General features: G+C 35.2%; 1 protein-coding gene across 1 annotated transcript in view; it reads left to right on the top strand.

Annotated features, from left to right (window-relative positions):
• Nucleotides 1–4,630: 4,630 nt before the first annotated feature.
• LOC306880866 (one cut domain family member 2-like) overlaps nucleotides 4,631–24,548 on the top strand; it is a gene marked incomplete at both ends in the record, with an annotated part of 25,864 nt that continues 5,946 nt past the window's right edge. The window contains one exon of the mRNA XM_079434665.1: nucleotides 4,631–5,654. Within this exon, the coding sequence (XP_079290791.1) occupies nucleotides 4,631–5,654 (1,024 nt within the window). The remainder of the gene's footprint in view (nucleotides 5,655–24,548) is intronic.

The following is a 24,548-nucleotide window of genomic DNA, read 5'->3' as shown; positions in this document are numbered from 1 at the left end:
TTCTCTGTTTTGCAGATGTTTACATGCAAGGATTATTTTGAAGTGTTCGTCATGAAAAACTAAATTAGAGATGGCATTTGTTTAGATTAGCGCTCAAACATCAATGTTAATGAGTTACAGGAGAGTGATAAATGTCCTTTATCTTCTGTTTCCGAGAGAAGATGCGCGGTCGTGTCGATCAGGTTTCGTCTTATTTCGTGTTTCAAGAGGTTAAAAGCTGCGTAAGACCCAAAATCTGTGTATTTCCATTGACCTAAAGGCTATTGATTTCCGATGCATCGATACAGAAGGGCGCAGCTCGTCTGTCTTTCCTCAACATCACACAGAAGATCTGAAAACACGCACATCTGCGGAACGCGGAGAAAAAGTTGAATGCAACCACATAAAAAAATAAAACTTTACCAAAAACATTTCGTCCGAAATATTAACTTAAAAAAAAAAAAGATTGTAAAACGTTAATTATTTGAACAGAAATGTGAATTAATTCAACACAACCTGAAATAGGCATTAATCAAATCTTCTGATAAACATCAGCATTTGAATAAACAATAACGTCCAGTAATATCTTAATGCTTTAATTTAAGAATTTGCACGTGTTCAAAAACATTTTCAAAATATTTTTGCTCAGTGTTAAAAACTTCTTATAGCCTGTTTTTTAAAAATGTAAATCCTTAATTTTATTTATTTTTTTAAATTAAATAATAATTTATCCGACATCTGATATGCCCTATTGGATTTTTATTTATTTATTAATAACAATGAAACTAACAATTTAGCACTGCTATGTTTTATTTATATATTCAATAATAATAATAATAATAGGCTAATAATAATGTTCCAAATCGTACTAGATTAATATATATATATATATATATATATATATATATATATATATATATATAATTACTTACAATAATTAAATCACTAAAATTAACAAGCTACTAAAATATCAGACATGTTTCTTAGTTGAGATAACACGTGAAAGACAGCCTAAAACAAAACACGTAAAAATGAAACAAATAAAAATCGTGAAAGACTGTGGAAGTCGCTCTCTGACTTTCTCTGGTTGTGTCTCCCGCTGATGTCCAGCTCGGGCCTGATCAATATCATCAATGACCGGGATAAACTGTCTTTAATCATAGAAAAATAGACTAAGTTCTCATCAAACTACATTTGCAACGCAAACATCAAATAAAGAAAAAAATATGCAGGAAATTCGGGTCTAACATAACTTTTTTTTTTTAGAACTAAAACGTTTTACTTATTTAATAGCCGAAATCAACCCTAAGATATCAAATTAAAAATATACTAAATAAAATGAGTAAATACAGTGTCGACGCAATGTCAAGCCGCAAAAACAAATATTAAAAGAAAATAAAACTCGGTGTTGATGATCATTAATAAATTGAGTAAATCTGTAACATGCAAAATAAAAAATAGCCGAAATATGCTTTCCATACAAAATAAAAAAAACAAGGCTGAAAATCATACAGTAAGTTAATTACTAAACAACTGACCACAGCCGGCCTAAAACAGATTACAGATTGATGCCCATGATTTGCACATATGTTTGTAATAATAAATGTGGTCATACCAAATATGTCATCAGCAAATAATAAACTTTAGAACATCTGGCCTTTTTAAAAGCAAATGCATTTAAATGCATGAAAAAGTAGTGAAGTTTTACACACTCGAGTATATAAAGACACCTTCCTGTTTTGGCAAACAAATTTAAAGTCAAGTGTGCATTTGCATTTAACATTGTATACATTTATAAATACAAATAATTTGCACATAATTGCCGTGCATAAAGTAAGCCGCACTCATATAGACTCGTGTTAGAGTCAGTGCCGGTGCACGGGGGGGAATTAACGGCGAGTGCTCGCGCACATCCATCACGCCGGTGCTCAAGCAGCCGATACTGAAGCTCTAGAGCCGCTGCGCCGCGCGCTGCAACCGATTCACTGCTGGCTCCAGAAGCCTAATTTATTTCCGATAGAAGCGCTCATCAATAGAGGGACATTAAAGCGAGAAGACACAGAGCTCATTTGTGTAACGTTGACTAAGACAGCTCTAAAGTGAGGCCATTACTTCTGCAGGCCTACAGGCCTCTCTCAAAGATGTGTTTACATTAGAAACACCCTAAACACAACACCGATGGCAAAAATTAGAATAATTAATAATAATATATGGCAGCTGCATCTTTCAAAAACGAGGCAAAATTCATGTTGTATATTTAATATGATTGATAGTGTTATTGTAAAATGTTTTTCATGCAAGCTAAAAATGTGTTTCGTTTAGTTACATCTAAATCAAAGCATATATTAAATATCATTTAATTTGAATTAACCTAATGTTACATAATTCTAAAGCGAGATCAGGCAGAAATAACGCCTTAAAATAAACTGCAATTTTTTACAGCATGATAAATTACTGAAGGCCTATAATTAAGTAATTGAGAGAATTTTAGAGATCCAAAATATTACGCTTATATTAAGAGAAATAAAAATTAAACAAAATTGAGTGCAGCTGTACTCAAAATAAAAAAGCTAATAATAAAAATATTAATAGGCTACGGATCGATTTGTGATCACACCGAAATGCATTTCTACCTCTGTTGCAATATCTTTCAAGCAAGTTTAGATTAAACAATATTATTACATGAATACTGTTTTTATATGATATTATAATTATTAATATAGAAAATACCTGTGGGTTTAGGAAGGCGTCGACTGCGGCTCGCCGGACCTGCTGCTCCTCGCTTTGCGTTCATTCCTCTCTGCACCAAAACTTTCTGACCTATGCGGCCCCCCCCCCCCCTCACCCCGGGTCAGAAAACATAATTAATCAGTGTCAGTCGATATATTGATCAGATTTATCAATGACCACCCAAAAGGAACTACATGCTCTTCGTGCCAACGCAGGAGAGCTGAACAGTTACCCGACATGAGCATCACCAGCTACAAGAGCTTTTATGTTATTAATCTAAAAAATGTTTGCATGGAAAAATTATGATAGAAAATATCAATATAATATGATCATTAAAAAAATATATATGTATATATATTGACCAATTATGTTTATATATGGTCACACGAGTCTTTTCAATACAATAATCAAGCAACAAAATAACTGCATTAAAAAAAAAAATAATAAAACAATTCTTTTAAGAGAAGTAGGCAATTATGCAGGCCTATATCTACAGTTCTTAACATATATGACAGGTTAGCATGCCACATATTTGCTGTTGTATAAACATTATATTATGAAAGAGGCCACACTCTGTTAGGATATTAATCTGGTCATAGACAAGCATTTTATCCTCGTTAATAATAAAAATAACCAATAAATAATCATTTAAAACTCTCTTTCTCTCTCGCTCTACATACACAGAGAGACAACCCCTCAGAGGACCTCAGATGATGCCAACCCTGCACCAACATACAAAACTACCACATTTTGTCATAAATTTGATCGCAACATATAATTAATGCTGTTGATAGCCTAATGTTCACCGTCTATTTAAATACATGCCATAAACTAACTACATGATTTTTACTGTACATTTATGCCACATGGACATCACCCTTACATAGTCACCACTGATCAGCAACTCCTAAATATACATGTAGAAACTTTAATTTTCTGTGAAGCTGCTATCGTGAAAAGCGCTATACGAATAAATGTGAATTGAATTGAATATATGTGACCCTGGAGCACAAAAGCAGTCATGAGTAGCACAGGTATATTTGTAGCAATAGCCAACAATACATTGTATGAGTCAAAATGATACATTTTTCTTTTATGCCAAAAATCATTAGGATATTAAGATCATGTTCCATGAAGATATTTTGTAAATTTCCTACCATAAATATATCAAAACTTTTTATTGATTAGTAATATGCATTGCTAAGAACTTAAGATGGACACGTTTATAGGCGATTTTATCAATATTTTTTTTTATTATTATTATTTTTTTTTTGCACCCTCAGATTCCAGATATTCAGTTGTATCTCAGCCAAATATTGTCCTATTCCAACAAACCATACATCAATGGAAATATTATTTATTCAGCTTTCAGATGATGTATAAATATTGGGTCACATATGTTCATGTATGCATCTATAATACAAATATATAAATTATTAATCCGAAATGTATGCTATAATTTTTTTTATCATTTAATATGACATTTTTTTTAAGCATATATAATAATATATATAAACTATATAAGTATAACCTATACTCAAATAATTAAATATGCTATAAATGTGGCAGATTTTGTTCTCATTTAGCTGTTTTCTTTCTAGAGGAGAAAGCGAACCCACGCATACAGTGATAGTAGAACAGGCTAGACTTCAGCACCGCGGCCAGCGCACGTCTCTCTCTCACACACACACATACACACACGCGCGCGCGCGCGCTCTAGTTCAAAGACAGACGCGAGTCCCGCCTCTCGGTAGAAACGCTGTTGTGCAGCAAGCGAGCCAGACGCGCACCGAACGCTGCGCGGCGATTTAACTAGGACAAAAGCTTCGGTGCGTCATGTTGGACTGACTAGCTTTGAAATCGATGGATTGGTTTTGAAATCGTTTCGGGGAAAATAAGCTCTTTTTGCGCGGCTCTCAAGATGGAACTCACGATGGAAAACATGCACGGCGTCGCTTCGCACGCGCAAGCGGGGGATCTGATGAATTCCTCGCACGGCAGACCCTCGTCGGCTTCCCACCGGAGCTTGGTTACCCACGGGCGCTCGGCGATGGTGTCCAGCATGGCTTCGATTCTGGAGGGCGCCGGTGAGTACCGGAGCGACCCCGCGCTGTCGGGCCACCTGCATCCCGCTATGACTATGTGCGAGTCGGGCATGGGTTTGTCCAATACTTACACCACCCTCACGCCGCTTCAGCACCTGCCACCTATATCTACAGTCTCGGATAAGTTCCACCACGCGCATCCGCATTCGCATCACCACGCCGCGCACCAGCGCCTCTCCACCGGCAACGTCAGCGGGAGTTTCACGCTCATGCGCGACGACCGCGGCCTGGCGTCCATGGGCAACTTATACAGCCACTATCCCAAAGAGATGTCCGGCATGGGCCAGCCGTTATCCCCGCTCTCCAACGGCCTCGGGTCTCTGCACAACTCCCAACAAGCGCTGTCTGCCTATGGGCCAAGTGCGCACCTCTCCAACGACAAGATGCTCTCTTCAAGCGGCTTTGAGTCCCACGCAGCGATGCTTTCCCGGAGCGAGGAGCATCTCGCGCGGAGTTTAGGCGGCCACGGGCACGGCATGATCTCTAATCTTAACGGGATGCACCCACACAGCCACCTGCACTCGCAGGCGAACGGATCCATGCTGACGGACAGAGAGCGGCACGGCGGCGGAGGCGCACAGAGCGGCGGATCGGGGCAGGTGGAGGAGATCAACACCAAGGAGGTGGCGCAGAGGATCACGGCCGAGCTCAAGCGATACAGCATACCTCAAGCCATCTTCGCGCAGAGGATCTTGTGTCGGTCGCAGGGGACTCTGTCGGATCTGCTGCGCAACCCAAAACCCTGGAGTAAACTCAAGTCCGGCCGCGAGACTTTCAGACGCATGTGGAAATGGTTACAGGAACCAGAGTTTCAGAGGATGTCCGCGTTGAGGCTTGCAGGTAAGTCATCATCACCTTCACATGCCCAGGATTTAGGAAATTAAATTGGGAAAAACAGTACACATTTTACACTCTTAAAATGCATGCGCATTGGATTTTACGCACTCACTGTGTATAGGCAAATGAGCTCATTTATTAAAAGGACGCGTTGTTTAAACGTTCCAAACAAACTATAACGTGCAAATATGGTATAGCAACGTTTACTGAAAATGTGGAGCTTTCTTAAGAAACTGCACTGTAAAAAGTGGTAACCTGCAATTGTTACCTTAAACCAATTTCTTCCTGATTTAACACATTAAAATAGTTTTATTGGTGTAATGTATATAGGTTGGTTAAATAATGTTTTTGACTGGAATAAAACCAGTTAATATAAATGTTACCATTTTTAGGCTATACCCTTTTAGTCTAGATCTACCTGTAAATTACTGTAATTGGTGTAACTTGTTTTATTTAGACTTTTTTTTTATAAATCTATATATAAACTATATTTGAACCTTTTTTATACAATACATTTATATGCTTGAACCCATTTTTATGTTTTATAATAATGGTTCCAAAAGCGGGGTTTGACAGAAGCGAAACTTTCTGAAACCTTTCAGAGAATAGTTCTTAAAATAATGTTTTTCTTATAGTGTAAAGAACGTTTTTATAATCTAAAGAACCTTTTCCACTATCACTCTTAAGAATGAAGGCTTCAAAGGGGGTTTTCGCATCAATGCCATAGAAGAACCAATTTTGGTTCCTTAAGATCCTTTCAGTGAAGCATATTTCATTAGTGTTAAGAACATTTTAATAATCTAAAGAAACTAGAAAGGTTCCATGGATACTCAGACCAGCTATTTCTGAGTGCATAACAAAAAGATAAACTGTCTAGAAATAGCCCGAACTAGAATTAGCTTCTGTATATGGCAGTTTTGCACCAAAATATTAATATCTGGAAAAACACCAATGCTTAAGTTTCGTTAGTTCAATTCAGAAGCTTTTGTTTTCCAAACACGGTCTTTTATGGAAACCTAAATATATAATTTAACACAAGAACTCATCTAGTGATATTCAGAACAGGTTTTTACATAAAAGTGACTTTCTGAGGCACAAATACACATTACATCACATCTTCATCATGAGGGCAAATACATGCACAAGCAAATGTGCTCAAGCCATTTCAAGAAGACAGTTTAGCATTGTAATAACGTCTTTTCGGCAAAGGACCATTTTAGAGGGTTCCTTAACTTGTTTTCACATCTTATTTATAGTTCAATTGATACTCATTCAGTACCTGCCAATTTCTTCGAGTTTTAGGCTCTTTAGTAGCCTTCAAATTCGAAATGGAACCTAAAAATGCCATTTAACAGTAAAAAGGCCACTGATTTTAACAAGCCAAAGAACCCTCGTCTGGTGCGATTTAGAGCCATTTTTCTTAAGAGAGACGCCTTGGCTTTAAAGAGTGCTCCGGACTGGATGACCATCAAACATTAGAGAACGATTTGCTGTCAGAGGCTGATAAGGGGATGGAGCGACGACAGATGCTCGCAAATGCTCACATTTGTGTGTTTTTCCTGGGTGTCCCTCGTCTTCGGGGTCCATTTGCCACCCCTCGACCCTCACCGGGGCTCAGAAAGCGGCGGAGCGTGACCTCCAGCTGATCGATAGCGCAGTTTCCCAGCGTCCTTTTGAAGCTGAGCGCAGATCAATGCTCGATTCGGACCTGAGAGGCGGCTAAGAGCGCTTTGTTTTAACGCGTTCGTTTCCACGCGCGCGTGACGCGGCTGCATTTGCATGCGTCTGAGGGGGACATTGGATTTTACGCACTCATTGAGCAGGCAAATGGGCTCATTGATTAAAAAGACGCGTTGATTAAAACGTTCCAGACAAATTATAACGTGCAAATATATGGCACCAACGTTTACTGGAAATGTGGATTTTTCAGGGAACTGCACTGTAAAAAGTGTTAACCTGCAATTGTTACTTTAAAAAGCCATTTCTACCTGCTTTAACACAAGAATAGTTGCACTGGTATAAATTAATGTATATAGGTTGGTTAAATAATAATTTTGACTTTAATAAAACCAGTTAATGTAACGGGGCGAACGTGCGGATCCAAGTACAAGCTTTTATTAATAAACAGTCAATAAACAGGCAGGGTCAAACAATGGCAAACAGATATGGTATGGGCAAGACAGAGCAATCCTAGGGCTAGGGAGGCGAACAATATCCAACAGTGCAAGGCAGAGAGATAATCCAGGTATACGAGCAGAAGTCCAAGAGAGGTGCAAACAGAGTCCAAACGGCAAGGCAAAGGGTAAATCCAGGAAACACAGGCAAGAATCAAAACACTAGAAAAACACACAAGGCGAGACTATGACAACAAAGTGGGTTCAGTATCGCAGCTAAAACTAGGAGAGTTATAAATGCAGAACAATACTGGAACTAAACAGAAAAACACAGAATGGCTCGGTAAGGCAGCTAACACTAGGGGAGTGATAAACGCAATACAATACTCGACAGAGAGGAAGAGGAGGTCCATGGTTTATGTAGGGTGTGTGATCAGTGCAATCAGCTGTGTGTGTGTCGTCAGTGCAATGGATGATGGGAATTGTAGTCTGAGGTGGCGTGCAACAGTTAGTGTAGTGCAAGAGTCCATCTGGTGAGCGAGTGACCTCTGGTGGTGAGTGAACGGAAGTTCATAGACCAGATTCATGACAGTTAATATATGTTATAATTTTTAGGTTACCTTTTTAAGTCTAAATATACCTGGAAATTACTGTAATTGGTGTAACCTGTTTTATATATACTTTAACCTATTTTATAAATCTATATATAAACTACATTTGAACATTTTAAACCTATATATACAATATTTATGCCTACTTTAACCTGTTTTTATATGTTTTATAATATAAAAATGTTATATTAAGAAATATAAATTATATTATTTTATATTACTATATTTACGTTGTTGTTACTTTCTGTTTGACCTAAGATGACCAATAAAGGCCAATAAAAAATAATAAATTATAAATATAAAAATTGTATGCATCTAAAAATATTTTATAATATTTTATTTATTTAGATTTTTAGGTCATTTGACAGTAATATTTTGACACTGATCTCTGCAAGTTCATCATAATGCATGAAAGTGGTTACTGAGATTAAATGTAAAAAATGGTAGTGCAACTCTGTGCACACAAATTTAATTAAAATGCATGAAAAAGGTGTTTACACATGCAGAGATCTCAGCAATAAACACAAATAGAAAGAAACTCTTTCAATACTCACAAAAAACAGCAAGTTTGGAGTAAAGAGCCTAATAAAAGCTAAAGTGTGGTATAGCATTAGAGCTGTGAAATACTCCACCACATCTATTCATCATATTGATATTCCAAATGTATTAGTTTCCTAATCAATAGTTATTCTTCGTTCAGCTTTTGGGGGGTGTGTGGACTGAGGCCCATGAGACGCGTGTGGTTAGAGAGGGCAGCATTAGTGACCTGCGCCTGGACACATGTCCAATCTGTGTGCATTTGAATGTCTAATGGATCACTTGGCAACTGTGATTAATTGCTGTTCAGCACAACTAAGACATCCTTCCTCTCTCTCTCTCTCTCGCTCTCTCTCTCTCTCTGAGGTTATTCTGACTAACACAGCCTTCAGATCAGCATCAGAGTCATGTTAGTCATCTCTTACTCATCTATTCTCAAAAATATACTTCCTGAACACCTACATGCATGTAAGAAATAAAAACAGCCTTTCTTTAATATCTCAGTTATAGAAAATGCCCTGTAATCTCACGTTTCTCCTCTTACTGCAAACTGTTAAAAAAAAAATCTCTAAATTTTAAGGTAAAAAAGGAAAAGAAACAGAAGCTTTAGTTGCCAGAAGCATAAAAATACAGTAACAACATTTTAAGTTTTACAGAATGAAATTAAATTTGCAGCAAACAACAAACAAAAACAAACAACAAACAAAAAAAACACAACTTGAAATTTACTTAAATAGTGATATAATGTAAAAACAATAAAAATAAATACTACTAAATAATATAAAATTACTATTATCAAAGTTATGTGTGACCCTGGACCACAAAACCAGTCATAAGGCTCAATTTTCTGAAATTGAGTTTTATACATCTGAAAGCTGAATAAATAATCTTTCCATTGATGTATGGTTTGTTATGATCGGACAATATTTGTCTGAGATACAACTATTTGAAAATCTGGAATCTGAGGGTGCAATAAAATCTAAATATTGAGAAAATCTCCTTTAAAGTTGTTCAAATGAAGTTCTTAGCAATGCATATTACTAATCAAAAATGAAGTTTTGATATATTTACAGTAAGAAATTTACAAAATATCTCCATGGAACATGATCTTTACTTAATATCCTAATGATTTTTGTCATAAAAGAGAAATGTATAATTTTGACCCAAACAATGTATTGTTGGTTATTGCTACAGATATACCTGTGTTACTCATGACTGCTTTTGTGCTGCAGGGTCACACATTTTCATAATCAGACTTATCATACATTATGTATGCATATAAAATTCCTAAAATCTGTTGTTTTTTTACCTTTATAATACAATGAAAACCACCTTAAGAACACAAATGGTGAAGAGAAAGTCACAACAAATCAAAGTTCACCACAACTTTTCCACAAGCTGAAATAAACAGGTGCGCAGTGTCATACACACAAACACAAAACAATAAAACAGTGTAATACACATGCATTACATAACATAAAAACCTACATAACGGATAATTAGAAACATAATTATATCAGTGAAAAACCATCAAATGTGAAGAGTCACACAGAGGATTCTGGGAATGTCAATTTATGGGTTTTCACTTTCACTTCCAAAACCATATTTTACTGTAAAATTACATGTAATGTCCCATTAGATCTATTACAGTTCTTCACCATATAAAGGAACTTACCATTAATCAATTAACAGTCTTTACCGTTAAAATAACAATCATTGTGTTTTAGAAGAGAGAGCAATAATGTCTGCAATCAAATATCATTGAATTTCAGGTTTAAAGCAGCAATAAGATTTTCCTCAAGAGGGTTGAGTAAGGAAACGAGCTGCTGCTTTCTGCAAGGCTTTGGTGTGGTTTCAGCTCAGATATCTGTGTGTGCTGTATTATGTTCAGTCTGTTGAGGTCTGCGGTCTGAAATGACCAGAGAGAGTCGTCAGGCATTTTGACACACGCTACTATGCCACTTCACTGGCTCTCTCTCTCACACACACACACACACACACACTCACGTTGGTTTTTGTGGTTTATGGGGACTCTCCATAGGCGTAATGGTTTTTATACTGAACAAACTGTGTGTGCTATTGGCCTACACCAACCCTACACCTAAACTTAGCCCTCACAGGAGACTTTGTGCATTTTTAGATTTTCAAAAAAACACCATTTAGTATGTTTTTTAAGCCTTTTGAATTACAGTGTCCTCATAAACCACCTTCATATTGTAATACCTCTGTCATACCCATGTCATTATACAAATTTGTGTCCTCATAAACCACATAAACATGCACACACACACACACACACACACAGAGTAAATGTTTAAAAATTAATATAGATAGGTCAATGCTGATGGTATCATGTATTTGCACTGGATTAACATTTAATGCACACAAATACGTGGATAGGAAAAAAGTGAATATGTAGGGAAAATATTTGATGCAGAAACAATTTTTCCTTAGAAATTGCTAGTAAATTTCATAAATTACTGTACAAAGAAAAGCAAAGAAACAGATTGAATTAAATGTGAAATTGTCAATTGGTATTTTATTGAAAAACATACTCCAACCATCTTTGTTTCATTTACAACTTTTAAGAATATTTCTTTATTGTGATGTGTCTGTTTAAAAATTAATATGAAACCAAAAGATGATGGTAACAGGTTTAACATTTAACTGGACTAACATTTAATGCACAAATATCTTTAATAAATGTGAAAATGTTTTATGTTTTTTACAGATTTTTATTCAGAGTTTATTCAGAAATTGCTAGTAAATTTCACAAATAGTTACAAAAACTGTAAGTAACACATTGAACTAAATGTTAAATTTTGAAGAAAGCCTAAAATAGTATTTTCTTGTAAAATGTACAACAATAATAATTTGTGTTTTTGCTTCATAAAAAAATAAAATAAAAATGAGAATATTAGTGGCCAAAAATGAGTTCTCGTCCATAAAGGAAACCATAAACAGCCGAGGTCTAAGCATTTTATGTTCTGCAAACACTTTACAAGTGCAGAGATATTGATGCTCTGGAGGCTTCGGTAAATCCATCTTGTGCTGTGAAAACATCAATTGAGAATAAGCCTCTAATAGCGCTTTTTCACGGACACAGAGGGGGACTTTGGGCTGTTTAATAACACACGAGAACACAGTCGTGTTACTCTCTGTGCTTAAAGAGAGGGAATCAGAGACACGGCAGGAGACCAGAGCTAGTGAAGGACACTCAAGTCAAATGCACAGCAGAAATACACATCACACATCTAAATCAACCCATAGTGTGAAAATACTGAATATGAAAACAGTAACAATCAGGTAGAAACAACTATATATAACATTAACATTAGTTAATGCACTGTGAACTAGCATTAAATGTAATTGAGCTCACTGCTCAATATGATTAATATTGCTCAAACAAATATATTGCTCATTGTTAGTTAATGCATTCATTAATGTAAACAAATGAGACCTTATTGTAAAGTGTTACTGATATCCATAATGTTGTATAATGCACACGTTGTATTGCACTTTATATTTTAATAACCGCACTCATTATGCTTCGTAATACTTAATTATTTAGAACTTTAAAGAGCATACTGAAAGAAAACCCATGCAGAAATTGCTAGTAAATTTCACATATAACAAAGAAACAGTAATGCATTGTAATAAACAATGCAACTTAAAAAAATAAAAGTAATGCATTGAATGAAACATGAAATTTTGAAAGAGAAAGACTATTGTCTTATTTACAATTTTGAAAGATCTTTTTTTTTTTTTTACAGTGTAATGCATGAATAACAAAATTGGGCGTTAAAGAGTATTTTAGTGCATTACACATGCATTTTAAAGGTTTTTTTTACAATTATGTACAATTAATTTTATGTATACTTCAGGTCATCATGGATGCATTTATAATGCATTACGATAGAATGTGTTCACTAATGATTTCATTAAATCTTTATATGCATTTTACATGAACAGAAATGGGAACAGAGAGTGATTTTCACGTTTTATACGCAGATAATCAAACACAGCATTAGTAAACTGTTCCTAAAGAAAGCACAGATGATAAAATTGCATTGTTTAGAGCACACACAGATCAACCTAAAAATCATTTCAGTGATTCCCAAAGGAAAGCAATAAAATCAGTTAAATTATGGACATCATAAGCAAAGAGCACAAGAGTGTGATTTATACAATATTTATATAAAAATGCTACACAAAGGAAAAGAGAACGGTGGCAAGACTTTTATATTTGCCTTTACATAATAAAGTATACATAAAATCTAAATAAAAAAAATAACTAATTGACATCACAAACACAGTATATAAGTCAATATATTGTCAAATATGTTTCAATATATGAAAAGTGGCAATTTCTTGTGTATTCAATATATTATTCTGTATATTTTCATATAAATAACCTAATGATCCTTAATATAAGGAAATATTGTGTAAGGGATTTACAAAAACTAATAATGTAAACAACTAATTATGTTTACAGTATTTAAGACAATAAAATTCTACATTTACATTAGATTTAATAGTTTCATCATTTGACTTTTAGTAAAGAATTTGATTCTTTCAGATCTTTCCAACACGATTAGCAACAATATAAGCACAAACTTCTCTAAATCACAAATGCTATTATAAGCGCTGATTTCTACAGCACAAGAAACAATCCATATAAGTGACAGAGCATTAGCAGAAGCCGGCCTTCAACAGCAAACGTCTCTCATAAAGCAGCTATAAATGTAGAAACATTAATGACATTTTGTACTGGCTCTTATAAAGCAAAAGCAGCTCGTCTGTTGTATTTAAAGCAGATCGTAAACGCTCAAAGCTGATGAGGACGGAGACTGTAGGGAGGACAGAATGCTAGTATACTACAAACCTTACTGTACACTAAGATGCAAAAGTGCAAACACTTCATTTGGTATGCCATATTTTGTCACACTGCCTCTCTACATTGAACTTAATGGCATACAGTTATCAGTTATAAATGAGTAAAAGAGCCAAGATGATTTTACATTTACATGCGCAGTATATTTTCTGGTTTATTCATCAAACTATAAAAGGAAAACTGAAATATATTGAATATACTCAATATATTTAATTATATATTACTGAATACTGAAAATTGAGTCGAACCATACAGAGTTATCATTGTTAACTAAAACAATAAAAAAAACAATTATTTTCAAAAATAGTAAGTGTACAGTGAAATAATGACCAGTATTTGGCCATGTTGAGATTGTCAATGAAAAACCTGTATTGTTCAACCATCAATATTAGTATTCATGCTGATCCCAAACCAGTGCTTGGTGAATTTTGCATAGCAACACATGACCACATTAACCAGCCAATAAAAACCCTGTGCTATTGTGAGAAATGCTTGATTTTCCGAGTCTGAAGCATCTCATCTGAACGTCTCTCCTGATGTCCGGACTGAACTGTGAACGTCAGCAGATGTGGGTCTCTCTCGTTCACGTATGTTAGGCTGCCGCGGCACGTATGAGAGATCAATAACGGCCCACCATCCCCCTCTTCTCTTCGTCCTTTCTCTCTTTCTCTGCAACATCACAAAAAAATGACCCTCCATCCATTACGACTGCCACGCCGCTATTGGATTAGAACATTCACAGCAGCAGAAATTCACCGCCGACAGACGCGAGCTGAATAACAGATGATATCTAAACATTAAAGTTTCATCTCTGAGCTTCACAAACCTCACTGTGCATTCATTATTTGTGTCCCTGGAGCACAAAACCAGTCTCAAGCAGCACAGGTATATTTGTAGCAATAGCCAACAATACATTGTATGGATCAAAATTATACATTTCTATTTTATGCCAAACATTACAAGGATATTAAGCAAAGATCATGTTCCATGAAGATATTTTGTAAATGTCCTACTGTAAATATATTAAAACTTAATTTTTGATTAGTAATATGCATTGCTAAGAACTTCATTTGAACAACTTTAAAGGAGATTTTCTCAATATTTAGATTTTTTTGCTCCCTCAGATTCCAGATTTTCAAATAGATGTATCTCAGCCTAATATTGTCCGATCATAACAAACCATACATCAATGGAAAGCTGATTTCAGCTCTCAGATGATGTATAAATCTCAATTTCAAAAAATGTACCCTTATGACTGGTTTTGTGGTCCAGGGTCACATATGTGAGAATATCTACTGGGCACTGCAAAATCTGCATCTTTTAGTCTGTTTTAAATTCAGATTGTAGTTCTAATTAAATACACAATACCAATACTGTCATAGTAATCGTGCATGTTGAAAAGGCCTCCTAACATCAATATTTCAACTTCCTTACGATACAGTAATATTTACACTATGAACTTATTCCATTCGAGTTCACAAATGATCATATTTCTTAGTATTAAATGGATTATTAAAATTAAATTAAAAAAGCATGTGGAAAAGGGCTTCTAAATCATCACCCTTTTACATAATATTATTCAATTTACCTTACAATACAGTAATATTTGAGTATTTTGAACGTCCATTCGAGTCAAAAAATTATATTTTATCATTTTTGGCCACCTAATCATCAACGGTTTACATAATGATTATTTGTTTATAATACCAAGACTATTCATGGAAAAAAAAACAACAATATGAAAATGTAATAAATAGATAGACAGATAAACAACATAAAAAGTTTGTTGTTAATAAAAATTACAAATAAATAAAACTATTTTCTGATTAAAAATTGACAATCTGGTCTCACTTCATTAAAATCTTTTCATAAAAAAAAAAAAAAAAAAAAAATCACATTAAAAGTAAAGAGTTCTAGAGGAGTTCAGACCATTATCTTCAATCAAAATATGCTTAAAAAATATTGAATTTCCCTCACAGTACAGTACTGTGATACCATACATGGTAAGAGATGGTAGTACAGATTGATAACCATATTCATGCACTATTTGGTACTCCAAAGTAACTCAAGAAGTACCATGATATTACCATGGTACATGTCCCAAAAAACCCAAAAGGCCAAATGGCATTGCTCACTGTACCCAAGGTACTTTTGTGTTACTGTTAATTTTGAATAATTAATTCTTAAATAAAATGTCCTAAAAAAATGCATTTCACCTGAAATATGCACACCGATTGAAGCTCACACACACTTCAAAAGAATCCAAAACAAAATAGTATTTTTCTTTCTCATCTCTCTCCACAAAAGTGTGGAAATGACGGTTAGCGTGTTTTAAAGGAGCACGAGACCTCAAAACAAAAGATCTTCAAATATGAAGCAGATGATGTCTGACATGAAAGCAGACGCGGAGGTGATTCGGCCATTGATTGAGGGTGCAGAGAAGCGGAGGATGGAGGCGAGTTGCTGAAATGATCGATCGGGGCTTTAATAATTGATAAGCGGGAGGGGAGGGATACGTGGAGCTGCGTAACAGACTCAGTTCTTGGTTAGCAAAGTAAAACGTGCCATGAATACTCACGCAGACATTAACTCTGAGGTGACCAACGGCACAATGGATTCGAGAAGAGAAAGGAAAACCTGGAGCGAGAATCGTGATGCTCCACTGATTATCATTTGTGCCTGTCAGCAAATACAAGTGAGATCTGAAGGTGGAAGATGAGCTTGCACTGTGTTCACACAAAATAACACCATTTATCCTGCATGCATGCATCTGATTAATAAAACCAGCACAAATATATTCACATTAGATTCAATACATCGGATTAAAAACAAACAAACAAAAACCTCAAATATATTTACATGTGATGCAATAAAAGCATGTCCTCATAAGAGCATTTGACTAATAAAAATTCCATTAAATATATTCACATATCATTAAATCACATCAGCATTTGATCAATAAAAACACTCCAAATATATGCAGATATCATTAAATAAAATTAAACAAAATGTCCCTGTAAGACCATTTGATTACAAATATATTTGGGGTAGATTTATTAAATCAAATAATAAAAAGGTCCTTATATAAGAAATTGATTAATAAAAAGCACCCCAAACATATTCACATATGATTAATCAAATTTGTTCAAATATATGTAAATATATTTTGTATGGTTTAATCAAATAAATGTATATTTATTAAATAAATATAAGACATCTTACGTGAATATATTTAGGGTGGGTTTATTAAATAAAATTCAATAAAATGTCCTCACAAGAGCATTTGATTGATAAAAGCACCTAAAAAAAAAAAATTCACATATTAGTAAATAAATTTGATAAGTTATATGTGAATATAATTGAGATCAAATGTGATTAAATAAAATGTCCACATAAGAGCATTTTATTCACAAAAACACCCAAAAAATATTTATATTTTAAAACACTTGATTAATAAAAGTATTCAAATATATTCATAAATAAAATGAAATGTCCCCATAAGAGAATATATGAGTTGAGGTGGATCCAGGATTCAAAATCTAATTTAAACCCAGAAACAGACAAAGTTTTGGGATTGCAAAACACTTTAAACCCATAAGGTAGACACTTAAAACAATAAGGGTCAGATTTCCCATTGAAGCTCATTTGATCATCGCAAATCATGCTGGAGGGCAAGATCATCAGGCTATGTTTGCCGCTGCAATTAAAGCAACAGATACAAAATACACATGCACATATTAAGATGCATTTTCATTATAAAATCTATTTGTCGTGCTAAAAAAAAAAAAAAAAAAAAAAAAAAAAAAAAAAAATTGTATGAACAATGCAAAGCAGGTGCATTTCCACTAGTGCTCTCAGATATTTGGTGTCAATGTCCAGGTGTGTGTTAAAGGTGAAAACACCCAGGTGTGAATGTGTTCATGAACATACGGCAGTCTGGTCGCATGTTTAAACGCTACTACCTGTGCATATGCAGGAAACTGATGTGTGTGTGAGATTGGGTTATAGAGTGCATCTGCGCTACACATTGTTAAGGCTTATCTGACTTGTGCTGAATCTGTATTGATTTCCTTTCCCCTGCTCGCTCCCTGCATCTCTGGGGCTCTCGCCAGCAGCAGCAGCCGCAGCCAGCCGTGCAAAACACACACACACGGTCGCGCAGACCCCCTCCCTGCAACACTACAAGCTTTCCCATCAACAGATCTGTCTCTGAAACACACACAAACACATACATACACAAACACATGCATGCACACACACACATGCACAAACACACATGACAGTCTGTGGGAGATGAAGAACACACTAACACAACAGAGCTGTGTTCAGAATAGTATACTGTTTCTGTAGTACAATATAAGCATTCTATTCACAGTATGCAAATTTGAGCATGCAATATATATATAATCTTAATTTTATAAATGTATACATTTTATTAACTTTTAAATCTTATTTTAATTCACATTATAACAGTCTAATTTTTGTATTTAGCATTTTATCTATTATTTTAATATACATTTATTTATTGTTTTTATCTTATTTTATTAATTTAGCACCGTATTTTAATCATTTTTGTTATGCTATTATTATATTGTATCATTTCACATTCTTTATTTCTATTAAGTACAATGAACTTTAAGTGCCATTTGAGTAAAATGAACTTGTTTCATTCAGTAAATTTGACTGTTTTACAGCATATAGTTCATGTTGCATTTACAGAATACTATACTATTTCGACAGTACAATATAATTTATATATACACATATACATATACATATACATATACATATACATACATATATATATATATATATATATATATATATGGTTTGTTTGTTTGTTTTGTTATTCTTATATTGCATATTAGATACACTCTTAAAAATAAAGGTGCTTAAAAGGTTCTTCACAGCGATGCCATAGAAAAAACATGGTTCTACAAAGAACCATTCAGTCAAAGGTTCTTTAAAGAACCATCTCTTTCTTACCTTTTTAGAATCTGAAGAACCTTCTTTAGCCACAAATATCCTTTTGTGAAACAGAAAGTTTCTTCAGATGTTAAAGGTTCTTTAGGGAACCATATAGACCATTGGTCTCAAACTCAATTCCTGGGCCGCAGCTCTGCACAGTTTAGCTCCAACCAGCTCCAAATCACACCTGCTTGGAAGTTTCTAGTGATCCTGAAGAGCTTGATTAACTGGATCAGGTGTGTTTGATTAGGGTTAGAGCTAAACTGTGCAGAGCTGCAGCCCTCCAGGAATTGAGTTTGAGACCAATGAATTTAGACAAAAGGTTCTTCTATGGCAGGGCAGGGGTGTCAAACTGTCCTGGAGGGCCGCAGCCCTGCTGAGTTTAGCTCCGACCCTTCTCCAACTCATGTAGTTTTTAAATAAGCCTTAATGACTTTATTAGCTGGATCAGGTGTGTTTAATTAGGGTTGCATCTAAACTCTGCTGGGCTGTGGCCCTCCAGGAACTGAGTTTGAGACCCCTGTTCTATGGCATCGTGAAGCACCTTTATTCTTAAGAGTGTAGCTTTGTGTATAATGTTTTCGTAATATTGTAAACGTACAAAATCTCTCACTGGGGTTGTACCTTTTTAAAAAGTACTAATTTAGACACTAATATGCATTTTTAAAGCACTGATATGTACCTCTAAGGTACTAATATGCACCCTTTTAGGGGTAAATAAGGTATAGAAGTGTCCCTTTGGAAAAGATAGCACCCTAGTGACATCTTTTGCACCTTTATTTCTGAGAGTGTGTGTAAACACAATTATGCCAATAAATTACTTTAAATGTAATATGTGAATGACTACTGCATTTGCCTATGTGCAGTAAACAAGCACAGTACATTGTGATGTGGCATACATTTATTGTTGCATAACGCATTCTGTTCCACATACTGTTTTTAAGCAATTGCAAACATACTGGAATATACTCCTCATGTCACCTGCTCTCAAACACACATCATGAACACATTTATCAGGGTTCATTTCAGTGCAGTAACACTTCTACCACTCCGCCATTGGCTGGACAATCAGATAGTCCCGCCCCCAAAAAGAGACTGACAGGACCTCAAACAAACAGATCAATGTTCTGAAAGCATCAGTATTTCACTCTTCAGACGTCAAACTACCAATCACTGACTTACAGTGAACATTAAACTGATGCAAACAAAACATTTCAGCTTTAAATTCACATTCTAATACAATTATTATTAATAGGACATATCTATACGTCTCATATTTTTCTTTTAGCATCACAAATTCAAGGATCAGTACAGAGTATATAAAATGCATTAGAAACTAGCAATGCAAACCTTGTGTGTACATACATTATTTACAGTTGGGGAAAACAGCTGACCTCAAATGCAAATTCAATCTGACAAATGGACACTTAAAACACTCGAAAACAATCTAAACATGATGCAAATAATGTTTTTATACTCTAAAAATGCATGTTTAGTTTGATAGAAACAGTCTAAGGCATGTAATCGTTTAGGTGTGTGTGTGTGTGTGTGTGTGTGTGAAATGTTAGCGACCGAAACACACTCAAGAATAACACACATACATAAAACACAGGGTTAATTTAAGATCTGCAAGTGATGGTTTGCTCTTGCAATGACTTCTTGGCTTTCAGATCAATCAAACTGTCTATGAATGGCGTTTAATTGAGCTGCTGGGGATGGATCTGGTCTGTCAGATGTTTGTCCACTGAGAAATTGATTTTGGAGACCAGTTAGGAAAGCCGCAAGACAAAGACGAACTCATTCTGACCTGGACAAAGAGAAAACCTCACTTATATTAAGCTACACCGGCCTTAAACGCCAAACTCTCTCGCTGTTATAGTTCATATTATCTGATCTAATTATAATCAGAATGGCCTTGTGTGAGATTTGATCAAGTTTTAATGTAATGGACAGGATGTATTTGAATATGAATGTGATTATACTGAAGCATTGTACATACTTTTACATTCAGCACATTAAGGCTAAAATAAAAAGATGCAGATTTTTATTTTATCTTACATTTTTAAGAAAATATGAACCTCTATATTAAGACTTTATAAAATCTCAGTCTCATAAGGCTAAATAAAGTTGATTCTAAATCAAGCTACCTGAAGGAATAAATTCAGAATATTTTGAAATAATACATCACATTATATCCCTATAATGCATTTATTTAGCAGATGTTAGAAGGAATACAATTGGAAGTAGGCCTACTTCTTACTTTTTGGAAGTACTGTAGTTTTAAAAACTACATGTTATTTAAAAAAGATTTATATGCTCGATATAAAGCAGTGGATTGACTGATTATTTATTTATTTATTTATTTATTTATAATTCATTTTTAAAATAATAACTGGCATTGAAAAAAAGACGCTCAAACACACACACACACACACACACACACACACACACACACTCTCTCTCACACACACACACACACACACACTCTCTCACACAAACACACACACACACACACACACACTCTCTCTCTCTCACACACACACACACACACAGTTACTGAGGTCAAACTCCGTTTCAGTCGCATATGAGATGCTATAATACATTCTCGACATGTTGTTTTGAATTATTCGAGCATTTCCACAAAGCAAATATTGACTACGGTCTGCATTCGTAAAAGTGCTATTTCTGCTATATTTCTGTGAAATGCGTTTTTTCTTCATTTCACAGAAAACCGCTTGTCATTTTTATTTTATTTATTTTTTATTGACCAATACCTATTTTTTAAACTGTTACTTCCATTTAATTTCATTATTTACTAATCGCACGTGCTGATATTACAGACCTTTAATAACAAACGCACAATTCACTAATAAATGAATGTTTATGAGTGTAGAAACGTTAACGTTTTAATACGACAATGGAAAATAATTATCATTATTTTTTGACAACGAAAAGTCGAAAAAAAAAGTATTTTCATTTGTGCTGCTGGCAGAAAAACAAAGAACAGATTTGTGTGGCGTGTGTGTACGACATGATGTTAAACACACACACACACACACACACACTCACACACACACACACTTAAATAAAAACGGAATTAAAAGATCCGTTTTAAGCTTTATATTGTTGTCAAACGCTCATTGTCTCGATGAGGAACATTGACATCCACTCAAAACCAGCACAGCTTCATTTTACCTTCGCTCACACTGAACTCTTGAGATAAAAAATCATTTATCAAGGGATTCTACAGAATTTTGACGTTTTATTTATTTTATTATAGCATGTAACCACATCAAATAAGATCCTACGGGATAAAGTAGAGTACATTTACAATTAGCCTATTATTCAATTCAGAATTTAACCAGTGAATAATTCACCAGAGGAAACTTGGTTTACGTATTATGATTTTAAAAACCCACTAGCATTGTTTGGCCAAGAAAAATTGTTGCAGTGATATTTTAAGCAGCAGAAATGAGCCGCATTGATTAAATATGGTCCATCTATAAACTCGCAGCAGCAGCAGAATGTAATGGGTGTGTGTTGTTGATCTGGTTTGTGTTGACTGGGCTTTGATTGACATGACTGTTTCTCGCCAGCAGTAGCCCGGCCCGCGCGGGAGAGGGTTCGTTTCACCGCACCCAAAAACAGAACCGCCCCGCTCAAGCCATCGATCCCGAGCCGAGCTGTTAGCGGCCTGGTGCGGTTAGTTATCGATCCCGCCCCCCGCCCTCTCCGCCACGCCCACACGCACACACAGACCACACCCACCTCAGCAGACAGCATGTTCACATATGTACAATAACTGTGATGTTCATTTAATTGACTTTTTGTGGTTCAAGACTACGGAACATTTACAAAATGATTTATTTTGCACAAATGCTATAGCCTACTTATAACCCGATCTCATGAATGTGCGTTTTAATGGCACGATTTTTTGCACAATTATATGCAGAAATTGACTTTGGCTTGCATATGCAATGGTTAGGTTTAGGGGTGTGGGATAGGTGCATGTTAGACTATAGCTATGCCAAAATGCGTATCATATGCACGCCAACATAGTGCGTATTATAAGCACGCAAAAACTGCGTATTATAAGCACGCCAAAGTCAGTAGCACGCAAAATACTGATTCTGAATCGATTACAATCCAATCTCCAACCTCAGTTTCATTACAGAAGCAAACCACCTTTTTGCATTAGTCTGTTGAACACAAGAAGCATCCTCACAATTTTACACATCTCAAACGACTGGTGTTTTTTTTTTTAAGCAACAATATGTTATACTCACTAGAAAGCTTGTTTAGAAGAAGAATTGTGTAGTGCTTTAGTTAAAGGGTTAAGCAAAACAATACGAGATTGTGATGAGTAGATTAGACTATCTCCTTGATGGATATTGATTTAGGCAACTCTCATATTCTTTAAAAAACTGCCTTTTGAACTCAGAACATAGCAAATATAAATAAAAGGACAAACTGCAGCAGTTTATATTCATCCATCTGAGTGATAAGATATCAATATCAGCGCTTACCATTGGATTACAAAACTAAACAGACGCTGCCCATTAAAATGTCATCTACAAACATCACACACACACGCACACACACACACACTTCCCGTATTGAATGTATTTTCTGTGATTATGCGGCTTCTTTCACATGAGCTACAGTCAATATGGATAATTTTCTTATTTTATCAATGCGGGTTTATAGTCTTGATGGCACAGACAACCCTCAATGTGCTGTCTAACATATTTTAGCGTATGAAATTATTTAAATATGGTTCCTAATTCTGATGCAATCGAGTCTGATTTATTGCAACTGGCATTCAAATGGAATAACAGTAAAAAACCAAAAATGTTCAGCATATTATGTCTGTATTAAGGGGCTCCCACACACTGCACTGTATATTATTATTGAGCTGGAGATGCAGCGATATCAAGCCTGGCACGAGCGCTGCTGTGTGACCTATATATTAAATACATATGCCTCATGAAAAGATTTTAAAGCAAAGGTCAATCGATTCCTGAACTATTCATTTGTAAGAAAAAGGATTAAAAATGAAGCAACTGAATGCGGTTGTCATAATAAACAACAATAAAAAGGTTTCTATAATGTCTAAAAGGGTTTATATGCTGTAACTCATTTGAACATGGAGGAGAGGTCATTTCTTTGCATTTAGAGATATTGTTTAGGCTTTGCAACCAGATTCGCTTTGATTAGGTTAATTGTGTATCCGTAGAGAAACGTTATTTGGTTCGTTTGTTGGCCTGAGAGATGAAATGCATCTGAATTGTCTAAAATAAAGAATTTTCCCGATCGGTTTCAGCGTAACTCCTTTCATCTTAACAGATAGGCTAACTATTAACATACTCTGCTTTGTAGTCTGAACATGCATGAATTGCGTTCATTCGCTAATGGTGCACGCTTGAGATCTGAATAAACCGTGCGTGAAATTATAGTCTTGGCCGTTTCCCCAGTGTTTTAGGTATATGCATTCTCTTTACACATAAGTAAGGGAAAGTTGTGTGTACTCGCCCGTTGCAGTCTTCTGTTTTCCACAGAGGCACTGTAAGTAATCCGCGTGGTTTATGCGCAACATCCAAAGACAAATGAAGCCAGAAGACAGTTCTGTATTAGGGAAAGTGCTTCTCATTTTCCGCCAGAAATCCCACCTGTATTATTCTAAATGGCCGCTTTAGACAAGCCAATGACATCAAACATGATTGTCTCGAGGTCTGTCCGCACGCACGTGCACTCGACGTTTAATTGAATGCAT

Source organism: Barbus barbus (genome assembly GCF_936440315.1).
Source record: "Barbus barbus genome assembly, chromosome: 15".
NCBI classification, from domain to species: domain Eukaryota; kingdom Metazoa; phylum Chordata; class Actinopteri; order Cypriniformes; family Cyprinidae; genus Barbus; species Barbus barbus.
This window is presented reverse-complemented; position numbering and strand designations above follow the sequence as displayed.